The 13675-nt window shown below is 40.3% G+C and overlaps 1 protein-coding gene across 1 annotated transcript in view; it reads right to left on the bottom strand.

Moving 5' to 3' along the window:
* LOC109059854 (transmembrane protein 132C-like) overlaps positions 1–9972 on the bottom strand; it is a 202205-nt gene extending 192233 nt beyond the window's left edge. Inside the window, exon 1 of the mRNA XM_042751195.1 lies at positions 9309–9972. Coding sequence (XP_042607129.1) covers positions 9309–9408 — 100 coding nt within the window. The 5' untranslated portion in view covers positions 9409–9972. The remainder of the gene's footprint in view (positions 1–9308) is intronic.
* Between the last annotated feature and the right edge of the window lie 3703 nt (positions 9973–13675).

Genomic DNA, 13675 nt, shown 5'->3' with positions numbered 1-13675 from the left:
CATATTATGCTAGTCCCCACGCTGCACAATGTGACAGTCCGGCATGTCAGGTGTGTAGCTTCGTCCGTGAATACATGGTCTCTGCTGAGTGCCATAATGATGTTGCCGACATCTTGCGGGGAGCTCAAAAGGTGCCCTTTGCCAATAGGGCCACATGGGTGTCTATTCAGGCTGAGTGTCCAGACCTTCATAGGGTACGCGCACATCTTCGGCAGGGTACACGCCCTTCCAATAGAGTTACCAATGTCAAAGATGTGAAACAGTATTTGAATACTGTTACCTTAGCAAGTGATGGGCTGTTATTTGTGCAGCGTGACACACCCCTGTCAAACACTACCGAATGCATCGTTGTTCCGAGGCCAGTACTGCATGGGTTGCTTATGTCATTGCACATTAGGTTAGATCACTCCACGGCTCACCAGTTGAGACTTGTCATTGGCCAGTACTGGCTAGACTTGGATTCGGCCATCTAGCTTACCAGTAAGCGATGTCACCAATGTGCCACGCTGGCGAGTCCCGTGTTCGCAGTGGAGCAGTCCAGCTGTGATCCACCTGAGATGGTTGGGTCTACCTTTGCAGCTGACATGCTTAAACGTTATGGCCTTTGTCCGCTCGATGGCCCCTTTGCTATAGTTAGAACTGACCCAGCACCAGGTTTTTCAGCACTGGCCAAGGACACAGTGCTTACTCAATACAGGCTGGCCATTGAGGTTGGTGATGCTAAAAATATCAACAAAAATCCGTTGGCTCAAAAGGCCATACAGGAGCTACAGGGTGAGATTTTGCGACTAGAACCACACTGTGGGATCGTCACCCCCTTGCTATTGTCTGTAGCTGTTGCTTGGTTAAATAGCCGTATTCAGACATGTGGCATGTCAGCCTGTAAGATGTTGTTGCAGCGTGATCAGTTCTCTCTCAAACAGTTACCGTGCATGACCGGGAACTGATTGCGTTGCAGCCTGCACAACACCTGGCTAACCACCCTTACAGTGTTAAAGCTAAAGCTCCACTGAGTTGGAGGGGAACCTAGCCTTGTTATTTGCCCTGACGACCTTGTGTATTTGTATAGTGACCGTAACAAGTCACGGGCTTGAAGCAAATATCTTGTGACATCAGTTTACAGGTTCCCAATTGCGGCGTTCTTCTTATAAGGGTCGCTTAACAGATTGTTATAAAGTTGTCTCTTTTCCATGTGTCACAGGTCATTGTGATGATGGTGCAGCATCTGAGAGCAAAGAGGAGTGCGAAGTAACACTTGTTGCCCCTCTGAGCGACCCTGATATCCCCCTGTCGATAGCGACACCTGCTTCACCACCCCCTGGTCTGATGGCAGCAGATGTCCGAAGTGTAGGGCCATGTCCCCATCAGGTTCGGTGGAGGTCCCGTGTTATGAGTTGGCCTCCCTCTCAGCTGTTCCGGTGCAGGCTCCTCAGCAGTCAGGCCGTCTCCGTCAGCTTCCCGACAAGTTCAAGGATTATGAGCTGCACTAGATGGGCTGCCTTCACCCGTATCCTTGCTTTGCTTTAAGGAAGTTGTGTTGATGCTTTGCATTGGTGTTCTGTAAGGCTCCTTAAGGATCTTCTGTGCTGGTGGCATTAGACAGATGATTCATCTTGTGTTGTCACGTGTCAACTTTTTGTTTCTCCCATTTTTGTGTTTCAAATGTCCACATGTGCCAAAGAAGAGGGGGTATGTTCTGGAGGGGAAATGGGCAGCGCCAGTATGTGAGGTGTGATGTGGAACATAACGTGACTCCATAGTAGAATTACTGCTTGAGCCTTCATTCATTTCTCTTACCATTGCAACTGGTTCATACAAAGCAAAACAAAACTCTTAAAAATTATGAAATTATACAACAGCACTGAAACAACCATTAGTCATTTCACAAGGTGTATATTAAGTGCTACTTTGTACTTTTAAACAATTGCAGTCTACTTGGCAAAAAACAAAAATTGGCTTCATACCATCACTCCTAACATGTTAGCAGACCCACTCAAAGCACTGGTAGTATAAAGAGGTACCAGCAGCAGAATTCTGAGTGAAAGCAAATATCACAGGTCTCTTCTACCGCACTTACGTAAAGTTCCCTAAAGATTACACCCCTTTCTGCCTCTTAAAGCAGAGGCTGGAGAAGAGAGAGCGGAGGAGAGAGGGAAAGGTAAGTGCTGTAGGTTTGTCTTATCAGGGGAAAGCAGGCGGGAATATCTCTGAGGCCTCGGGGTGAAGAGAAAACGCTGCTACCTTTTCACCCACAGAAAGTGAGAGAGAAAGGGAGTGAGAAAAGGAAAAGAGGGGGGCAAAGAGACAGATGGGTTGTGGCACACACAGGCAGCGCCTGCTGTACCCTCTCCAGTGCCCCTTTGCCATCATAAATAACATTATGGCTGCATGAAATGTCACCGGTCCCACCCCACACCCCCCAACCCCACCTCTCAAGATGCATGGAGCCTTAAAATGTCAGATGTGCATCAATATCATTGTGAGCGTGCGTGCGTGCGTGTGTGCATGTGTGTGTGTCCATGTGAGGCAAGGATGTAGGTTTTATTATTATATACACATGCACACACACAAGGATGTGACTTTCTCAGGGACCGGTATAGTTAGTAGAAATGCCAACAGTTTATCAGAAATTTCCATGGATGGCATAAATCACACATTACAATCTCCATGCTATTTAGGATCATCAGCTGCTCTGTGAAATACCATCTCACTTTTATGTCAGTGTTCACAACATCAAAGGTCATTTTGGGGAAGAGTATGTTGTGCTACCAAAGTCATGACATACTCTTTTTGCGTATGGCATATTTACAATTTTATAGTTAACTTTTTTGCAACACATCATGGTTTAACAAAACAGCATGATCCACTGCCGTAGGACCAGCATAACAGAGCTAGAGTTGATAGGGAGTGAGAATTGTACATTAAATTAGCAAATGAAAAACAGAAGTAGCAATAGATCTTTTGTTTTCCGTTTTGTTAAGTGCAGCTGAAAGTAACATATCAAAAAAAGAACAAAAAGTACGACTGGAGTGGTTCTATCCATCAGGATTTTAGATTGTGAAGAAGCAGGGTTTAAGCAGACTAAATGATTGGAGAGGTCCAGCATACGTCACCAGACAGAAGTCTGTTGTTTTCACCAGAAGATTGAGTTATGACATTTTGATTAAACATTAAGAAGTCAAAAAAGTAAATAAATAAATAAACATATACATGTATTAATCATTCAAAATAAGATCTATAACATGCATTTACCAAATAAATATCCATTTCATGCCAATGAGGAAATAAAATTGAGAAAAAAATCATTTTAGTGAACATGAAAACTTGAAATTTAGTGAAAAATATATGAAAAGCAAATACAAATATGTACCAATAAAACTTGACAAAACCTGATGAAATCTCCAAAAATCTCCATTTGGGGATGTCCTCATTTGTAAAACTAAACAAAGTATAAAAATAAACAGTTTTTTGATAGCTGAGTAAATGTGTGTGTGTGTGTGTGTGTGTGTGTGTGTGTGTGTGTTAATTTTCTTTTTATATATATTTCTTAACGGAAGGCCTGAGAAATTTTTGATAGGGAAGCAAAATCTGAACTATTGGGAATTACATTCTACTGTATATGGTTGTGTATTTTTATAAATAAGTTGACAAGGCTTCATCTGCTTCTTGTTATTCTAATTGGATAAATGACTTCTTTTTTTCAATCAAAACTACTTATTAAAACAAAACATAGACTGAGGTTGTTCATCTGACCAACAACAGAAAGAAACAGAAATTACCAATTTGAGGGCGTGAAACATTCAGAACGTACTCTTGCACCATGTGGAATGTTAATTTGTTTCTTTCTATTTTAAGTTGTTCACCAAGGAAGTTTTATGTTGTGAACAGAAGCATTATTTATCTATTATTGCATCGCAGGCGTACAGAGAGCAGTAAGGTCACGCCAAGCAGACAGACCATCTGACAGAACTTATGCCAGGCAAAGTGATGGAGTGATCTAGTGCCAAGATGAGCTGTACGCATACACACACAGCACTGTGCGTACTCCACCCAACTCTGAGCAAAGTCATTTAGGTCTTAAAGGGTTAGTTCACCCAAAAATTAAAATTCTGTCATCAATTACTCACCCTCATGTCGTTCTAAACCCGTAAGACCTCCATTCATCTTCAAAACACAAATTAAGATATTTTTTTATAATTCTTAGAGCTCTCTGACCCTCCATAGATAGCAATGTAATTACCACGATCAAGGTCCAGAAACATAGCAAGGAGATCTGTAAAATAATCCATGTGAAATCAGTGGTTCAACCATAATTTTACGAAGCTACGAGAATACTTTTTGTATGCAAAGAAAACAAAAATAAAAACTTTATTCAACAATTTGTCTCCCCACCCTAGCGCCATTTTGGAGAGTATCCAAGTCAAACAGTGTATGCTATTCTGTGTCAGCTGCGTCACTCGAATACGTTTTCTACGTTGATTACACTTTGATTTGAATGAAAACAATTTATCTGCATGATGCAGCTGACACAGAACAGCATGCGCTGTTTACGTTCAGTGGATATTCTCCAAAATGGCGCTAGGGTGAAGCAGAGGAGACAAATTGTTGAGTAAAGTCGTTATTTTTGTTTTCTTTGCATACAAAAAGTATTCTTGTAGCTTTATAATATTATGGTTGAACCGCTGATGTCACATGGATTATTATCTGCTTTCTATGGAGGGTCAGAGAGCTCTCAGAATTTATCAAAAATATCTTAATTTGTGTTCCGAATATGAACGGCAGTCTTATGGGTTTAGAACGACATGAGGGTGAGTAATTAATGACAGAATTTTCATTTTAGGGTGAACTATTCCTTTAACTGTGTGTGTGTGTGTGTGTGCGTGCGTGCATGTGTATCATGGTGCCAAAACTCAGCAGGACAGGCAACATGTTGAGAAGTAATCACCCACTGAGGCCTGCGGTTAACAAGAGCCTAGATCCATCACACACACACACCTTAGTAGAGCCACAGTTGAGGTCGATGCCTATACAGACACATAAGCCTCATAAATATATAAAATCACCCACATTTCACAGTCTCGGTTTCCAGCACTTTAAAATACTTTGCAGACCACTACACACGTGCTCTCTAGAGGAACAGAAAATACTGACACATTGAATGGTCTTCACCACAGCACAATGACTTCACGGTGTTAGTTTTGACACTGCTACTTGAATGGCATTGTATTTTGTTTTAATATTTTCACCCATCCTATTATAAAGAGAGTTGTTTTTTCTTACTGCAATGGAGTTGGCCTTTGAGGGATATCCACCTATCTCTCTACGGTAAAATAATTTGAGAAACATTTCATTTCCCTGAAAATGGAGCAGTTTCTTTATTGCCCTCCGAGCTTCTATTTGATTACAGATTACAGATTTCATCCATCCTCCCTCGTTTCTGTCATCTCATTACTTGTTTTTTTCTTTCACATCTCTTAAATAGATCATTGCTTATTTTATTTCTCTCTATCTGAAGTCATAAGTACGACAGAGTTCAGGTAAACACTGACAGAATCACACTTCCTACCAATTTGCATAATGAGGCCTATTTGACTCTAATTATCCTAACAAGTAGCATCACCCCAAAGCCTCTCATCACCCTCTTAATGAGCGTTAATTATTCCAACTACACAAACAAGAGCCACCTCTAACACCCCCAGTATCCTCTTTTTCCCCTCCTTCACTCTCCCTTTCTCACATTATCACAGAAGAAAGAACCAAGCCTAATCGATACAGAAAATTGCCGTAGTGAGAAAGAAAAAGAGAATGATAGCCAACTAGTAACACAAAAGTGCAACTCTAATTTCCTGAGCCAATACCATATGGCTAAAATACATCCAAAAGAGAGCATGATAATATGTGAAGTCTAGCTGATGATAATGCCAGTAATTTCTCAAGCGTTCTGAGGGCATGAACGTGCTAAATGAACTGCTGGCCGAGAGTCATTAATGACAGAGAACTACCTTCCAGCAGCCTGCAAATAGATAGTAAAAAGAAAAAAATTCTCAAGAAAGCAACTGAATAAAATAGAGATACACATATATTCTTGAGTCATAATTCTATGTATTCATGCCTTCTTTATCAATCCATCGAGTCTTGCTTTTGCTGCCAATTTGTATCACAGTCTACTGTTCTCCTTCAGTCTGGATTTGTATTTACCCACATGCCCTTCTCTAATGCAAAAATCTCCTTCACAAAGTCACAGAATGAGTGAATGAACTAATAAGTAAAGCGGAAGCCTGTGTGTTCTCACCGCTATACGCAAATTCCAAAAGTCCCACGGTATAGTCACGCTCCAATGATCTAATGATTTTTTACCCCCTCTTCATTCTTCCTTTCTGAATCCAACTGAAATCAATTTGCTGAGATGAAAGTTTTCAATTTTATTACGTTTGCAAAATGGGAACTCGCTAACTGGTCTTTTTGCTTTTGTAATGGAAAATCATTTCGGTCTTAGCAAACTTCCTTCTCTCCACCTCTGAGGTTTAGAACTGACAGAATCTCATTTAAGTATTTCGTATGAGAACACAACAGAGGATTTCTAAGGAAACATTTACCTTTAGACTCCCAAATAACAATGCTTCTTTGTTCGGGGTTATAAAGCCATCTTGGAAGTGGGGCTATCAAAACTGATGAAATATCATGCAGTCACTTCTAGGAAATTGAAGAGAAAAATACAGGGGGAAATGAAAGAAGAAGGGGGAGAAAGAGAGAAAGAAATCTTTCCTTTGGGAGTTTTATTGTCTTCCTCTGGGTCATTATCTCAATTAAAAACATAGGCGATAATGATCACAGTCATTACTTTCACTCATCTGCCCCCCTCCTGTCCACTATCCCTTCTTTCTCTCTGGATGCCAATCTGTTGGGAAATATCTTCTTGATTATCCCTCTTTGGCTATGGATTATTAAAAGCACACATTCACAGCTCTCACACTTCTAGCTGTGAATCTTGCATTTAATCTGATGAATTTAAGAAACAAAGCAAAAATGCACTATTTCTTGCTTTGCTAGACAGTTTGTCAGCAAGAAAATCCACCAAGGGGGTGTGTGTCTGTGCACATAAGTATGCTTGAATGCCTGCATGGTTGTGTGTTTGTATGAACGAGTAGAGAGAGAGAGAGAGAGAGCTAGCGAAAGAGATTTAAGCTTCACAGTCTCCCTAGAGCAAATCATCTCCCTGGTGTCAGCCAACCTTCAAACATATGGGCCCCTTGCTCGGCCTGGCTCGCACACGGCCAGTGTGTGTCTGCACGTGTACAAAATGCGTGTGTGTGTGTGTGTATGTGTGTGTGGCAGGGCAACTGTGTTTGACAGCCTGATAGTCTGACAGTTTTAATAACACCTCTGGTTTCGTTACAACTGCTCAGACCTGCGGTTGAGCCCCGAAACACACAGATATCTGCCATCAGACGCAGGAGGGGAAGCTGAAGATGAGAGATGTTTCACAGTCAGTTTTCACACAGCTAGGAAAATGAGCTCTAAGCCCTTCTTGGAAGATGGTCCTTCTGTAAACATCCATCTGCTTTTGTCAATTAAACTCCTAAAACTCCCTGAAGCAACAAAAACCTTTCATCCCACAGATTTATCGATGGCGTCGCTGAGAACAGGTGTGTTAACAGGCCTTCAATTGTAGACAAAATGCAAATTTGGTGTAACTCACTCACAGATCTGTCTCCTCAGTCATTAAACACTGGCACATCACACAGACACATGCACATTATAAGCTTTTTTCTGCTTCTTGCTTCCATTCCTCATATGCTGTGCAATTTTAACAGTCCATCCTACTATATGTCAGCAATTCTATAGTCTAAAAGAAACAAAAATAATCAAACAACTGGCACTTTCATAATCATACTGACAGACACTAACATGCAAGCATGGCACAGTGCTCTACAAACACAAATCTGCAAATATTCCTGTGAATATTGCACATTTCACCAGACAAAATTCCATGCATTCAAACCATATGCTGTCTGAACATGAAAGTGATGTATTTTTTGCATGTAGTCCATTACACACAGCAGTATGAGGCCACGTTTGCTGGGAAGGAGGCTGGGGGTTAAATGTAATGATGCTGATGACAGTTTCAGTGCTTGATCAGCAACTGCTGTCTCCAGAGTCAACATCTCTGATACCATCCAAGCCCTCACACACTTGGAAAGACTTGACATCCCTCACGTTGGAAGATCTTCAACACATACTTTCTAATTTTAAAATCCCCCACACTTTTGGTCTGTCTCACCCCCACAGCCTAATTGTTTGAACGACATGTCCAGTTTCAGACTTGCTGGGATAGTACAAGTAAAAATAGATGTGAAGGCCACTGTGGGTCCTCAGCTGGAGAGGATGAATAAAAACAGCACGCTGCTGGGACACAAGCCTGCTCATTTCATCACTGTCTCTTGCTTCTGTGGACAGTGAAAATAGGGTTGCTCACCTTTAGCACAGCAAATATCTTTGTATTTATACAATACTTACTCAAATATAACAGTACTTTCCCCATAAACTATTTAAATAGGCTAAAAGATGAAATGCATCTGTGTTAGTTACCACATCAGTTCATTTAACAAGTTTTTAAAAATTAATGACATAAACAGAAAATACTCCTGTTAGAAGAAATTAAGCTTACTTTCATTTACACAGGAAGATGTTTTTGAATTTGCGTAAAATACTCTAAAGTAAAAATAAAAATAAACATCTAAAACATTGCACATCACGCACCCTTTCTAAATGAGAAAAAATGTGTGCTCGTGTCACTGTCATAAAACGGTTATTTCTGCGCAATATTTCGTGTAAGACGCTTCAATCATCCTATTTCTACATCTCTGTCTTGCCAGCTTACTACGTGCATGTATAATGCTAAGTATAAGACTGCAAAACAAGGTGAGAAACCAACATTTCTATTATTTACACGCTTGGCACAACAAAACCACACCGCTGCTGTCGCTGCGCCACAGTCTTTTCCAACGACCAAACGCACGAGTCACTTACCTCAGAAGTGTATGTATTCATATATAGATATTTAAAGTGTAAATTAAGATGTTAAAATGGGTTAAATGGAATTGGGAGCAGCCAGCACTAACTTTTTTTATCTTCCTTTTTTTTTGCATTCTCGCAACAAACGTGAAAGCGCACTGACACTGGGCTTAATAACAAACAGCTGTTTGAATACATGAAGGATGCTTGTCATTTTTATCATGCTGGTTATATTTATTCTGCACGATTTGCATCTCGCAACAAGTTTTGGATGTGCGTAAATGTTTCTTTACCTCCGTGGAGAGACGCGACGAGGAGCGCGTGCAGTAACGCCATCCGTACAGCGATCATCTTTGGCTTTCTGGGTAGTAGTACAATATTTAAAAACAACATTATGAATAGTCTAGTGTGATTATTTGTTGAATAAATAACATAATCCTGTGGAAAGTCATGTGATATTGTAACTGGTTCAACTGCAAATTAGCGTTGTTGCGGTCCCCAAAAAATCCGTGTCCTTTAACTATCAGCAAAATTCCGTTAGAAAGGAGAATCAAACCCTTCACTAAAGTAGTAAAGCGTTATCATAAGCGAGGGAAAGTCACTGTCATTGTTCTTCTGGTGTTATTATTCCTTCAATACATAAAGTTTAAAACACAAGTATAGAGGTCCGGAGCGGTGGCGTAATGAAGTCACGCGCCGCAGAAGTTGGTGGTGTTCTCCGCGCGAGCTCGAGGATAGACGCGCGTCCTATAAATCCGTCTCTTGGCGCACGGGAGCGCAAAACCATCGGCGGTCGCCACTAACGCTCTATGAAATGTTCCCATCGCTCCTGTGACGCAGCTTTTGCGTTAACATGTCTGATTTTTCTCTTCGCTTTCCCTAAAATGAACTTCCTCGCGCAGTTCTCCTGAGACAGCCAACAGTCAAGCTGGCACTCCAGCGCTAAGAGCGGGAAGCGCGTGAAGAAGAGGCGAAAATGAATGACATCTTAGCTAGCCAATGGGACTTTCCGACAGAACAGGTGCACTAAAAAGACAGCCAGTCACAAGCAAGGAAAACTCCTCATCACTGCAACCGAGGCGGCAGATAGATTAACAAAAACATTTTCATTTTACAAAACGCAGTTTTTACGCACTGTGTTCCAATGTTTATTAAAGGAAGGAAAATAAATATATAAAGCTTTTATGCACAGCATAAGACTTTCGAGACCGGACAGTTTGTAATTTAGATGTTAAAGTTGATTTATGGCTATTCAAATATGACTTTGGTTCATATTCACATGCTAACAGGCTTAAAATAAATGTAGCCTACATTTTATCTACTGAAACAAAAACATAAAGCAACCAACATTGGTTTGCTGGCCTTAGCTGGTTTAAAATCGTCTCCCAGCCTGATTTAGTTGGCCTCACCAGCTTAAAATTCTCAAAAGCCCTCAAAACTAGGCAACAACCCAGAGTGAAGACCAGAAAACCTACTAAAGGTTCGTTTAAGCAGTTTTCTTATTCTACACTATACGTTTTCTCAGTATATGCATACCATGGGAATCAAACCTATGACCTTGGCTACATGCATGTAAAAATAAAGTACTTCTGGATATATTTTAAGTTTAAGAAAAGGCCTATTTAGTGGGAACCTCAGCATAAGCGTGAGTCTCTGATCAAATAGAGGAGCAATAGGGACCCCTAGTGAGGGCTAAATGAATAACTTGTCTCTGTGTGTGGTCTAAGTGGCTCTAGGTGTGGAAGGTTTTGAGATGTTTTGACAATGTTGTTATTTTTCCTCTTTTTTTCTATTTTTTTGATGTTTTGATTTGTGAATCTACCATAACATATAACAATAACATATAACAAAACATGAGTTGAAATAAAGCTCTTCTCTGATATCCACCAAGACAACTGCATCTGTAAACACTGTCTTTTTTTCCCTCTTTTTGGTTAAATGCAAAACTAATTCACTTAAAATGAGGCCTGTTAATTCCTTATCTAACTTTCTGATGATTACAGGAGCTGTTTTTTTATTTTTATTTATTTAATTTTTTATTTTTTACCATGCTTTATTTTTTCTTTGGCAGGCAGAATATTTCCAGCTATTGAGTGTGTGAATGATGAATGCAGCAAGTGAATCCGATGCATTCAGTTTCTTCCCGAAACTAATCGCCAGGCCCAGCTTTTGGGATCAATGTTTTTTTGGCCCAGATTTCTGAATGCGCTACATTGTGCATTTAGAACAAATACCACTTGCTTTCTTGTATCTCTCTGTCTCCCTTTCTTGTCTTCTTACCCTCTATTCCTCTATTATATGCGTATACACTAGCACACAGACATCCATAACCCTCAGAGACACAAGTGCTGATATTCATGATTTTATTTTATTTTATTTTTCCACACTTAAACATCTTCAGGAAGCCATTAGTTATAAAAAAAAAAACATTAATTTAGGCAACATTTGCATTAGTTTTGAATTGCTTTGAAAAGGAAAATACAGTTAAGTGCAACATGAGCAGGGCAAACCTGTCATATAAGCTATGTAAAATTATGATAAGAACATTGCTGTAAAATAATGCTGTGGAATCTATGTGCACCTGTGTTTTAGCACGTAGAGGAAGAGTGCATCTACAACAGAGCTACATGTTCATGGGTAGCACTGTTTGCTTGTGCATTTGGAGCCTTTTTTGCAACTGTAATATTGTGCTTTATAATGTTGAGTTTATTTTTATGTAATATTCTCAATTTTTTTTTTTTTTTGTACTTTTAGCCTTTTCCTCATCACAAGCAAGCTGTGGCATTTAATATGCTAATCTTTCCTAGAGCCAGAGTTCAAGTGAACATATACAAATTAGAGGGGGTTTGCTCTGTGTGTCAGCGATACTTAAAATCACAATTTCTTCCACTCCACAAAGTAATCTTTAAAATACTCTTGGGAAACCATTTATCAACTTGGGAGACTACATAATGACTAAGTTAACAAAAATGCCTTTAATTAAGAGCTGTTTATGATGACTACAATGATTCCCTAAAATAATGAAGGCACAATGTGGCTGTTGCTAGAGAAACTTCACCTAGCTTTAGAGAGGACAGAAATCAGCAGAAACTGCAATGATCCTTTTTAGAATAAACACACACACAAACACTATTGTTATAGATACACACACTCATGACACACTGAACACGAGCCCTGGTGCAGAAAGACAGCTCCGTGCTTGTTGAACCGTACCGCATATATTAGAATCTCATTAACAGTGGGTGAATTGCAGGGCTCAGAGGGCATGCTAGCGGGCACATCGCTGGGGCGGACAGACCAGCAACACTGTGTTACACACCACAAGGCTCTCATGAAATACTGTTCATTAGTTAGTGAAACAAGCCCTCGTAAACTCAAACGACACTAGCATCCCAATTACAAAGCCAATATTCCGATTAAGAAAGGAAGCCACACATATTTAAATAATTAACTGATGCAAATATACGCCATCATGTAGGCCATCAAACCAATTGTGTTTGCAGTGCAGCGTGCAGCACTTTTGTCTCTCCTGTGTCACATAACGAAGGAATCAAAATGAATATTACAAAATACACTCATAAGATTGTGATATGTAAATTAGCTGTGGTTCATTAAGTAAGTAATGACTGTTAAAACATGTTATCTCGGCCTTTGAAATAGACAAAATGCATCGGTCTTTGAAATGAATGCTCTTCTCTTTCTCTGCACAGAAATTAATGTTTTCCTGACTGAGGGCCTCCAGCCCTTTCAGGATCTCTTACAACCAGATCAGTTACGCTCTTGAAAAGCTGTTGTTTGAACGCGCGTCTCCTCAGGAGATGCAATTTACCACTGAGCATAAATCAATGCCGACGAGAAGGGCTAATTCAAAGCCCTCATTTGATGTCAATTTGGCCCTGACCGTGGTCCATTTATAATGACTGAATGTGCTGGGAGTATATTACCCGGAATGGAGCCACAAAGCATGTGCAGTCATAACTTCCTGGTCTCTTAGACATTGAAAGCACATTTCCATATTGCGCCTGTCCGGAATGGTTTGTTTACTAGCCTCTTTGGATGAAATATGGGTGTCACGAGTCATCAATCTGCACACGACTGGAGGTGTGAACGTTTCTTTCAACAGGATCTTGTATTCAGGGAAAACATTGAGTACTCCACCATCTCACACGAGGGAACACTCATCTGAAAGAATTTAGAAAATGCAGCCAAAATCCTTTCCCATATTCAGCACCAATCTGTTACTGGCTCCTCTGAGATCCCATAATGATAAAACAGAGAGTGGAGATAAGAAGCAGGACATGACCATCAAAACTGGCATGCGTGTATTATCCGTAATTCAAAGACAGGATTTTTCAAACTCACTAGAATTTGGAGCAGATTGCAGGTCTTTTGTAAGCATTCAGAAATTTTGAGAGTCCTTGTTTGGGCCTGTTGCAATGCATCTAATTTGACAGATAAATCAAAAAGATCAAAGGTTAAAGTGAAGGAGGTATGACTGTGAGGATGTCACAACAAAGGGAAACGTAAAGTGAGGAAGTATTGCATCTAAAAATGGAAGCTGGTGCCATCATGCTGTAACGTGAGCTATTTATGGGACACACCCAATGAGAAACACCTAGTCTGGCAGTTTACTATTTTTTGCAGCCACCAGAGAGACCAC

This window comes from Cyprinus carpio, chromosome A5, assembly GCF_018340385.1.
Source record: "Cyprinus carpio isolate SPL01 chromosome A5, ASM1834038v1, whole genome shotgun sequence".
In the NCBI taxonomy this organism is placed as follows: Eukaryota; Metazoa; Chordata; class Actinopteri; order Cypriniformes; family Cyprinidae; genus Cyprinus; species Cyprinus carpio.
The sequence above is the reverse complement of the archived record's forward strand: the minus strand, read 5'-3'. Positions and strand labels throughout refer to the sequence as shown.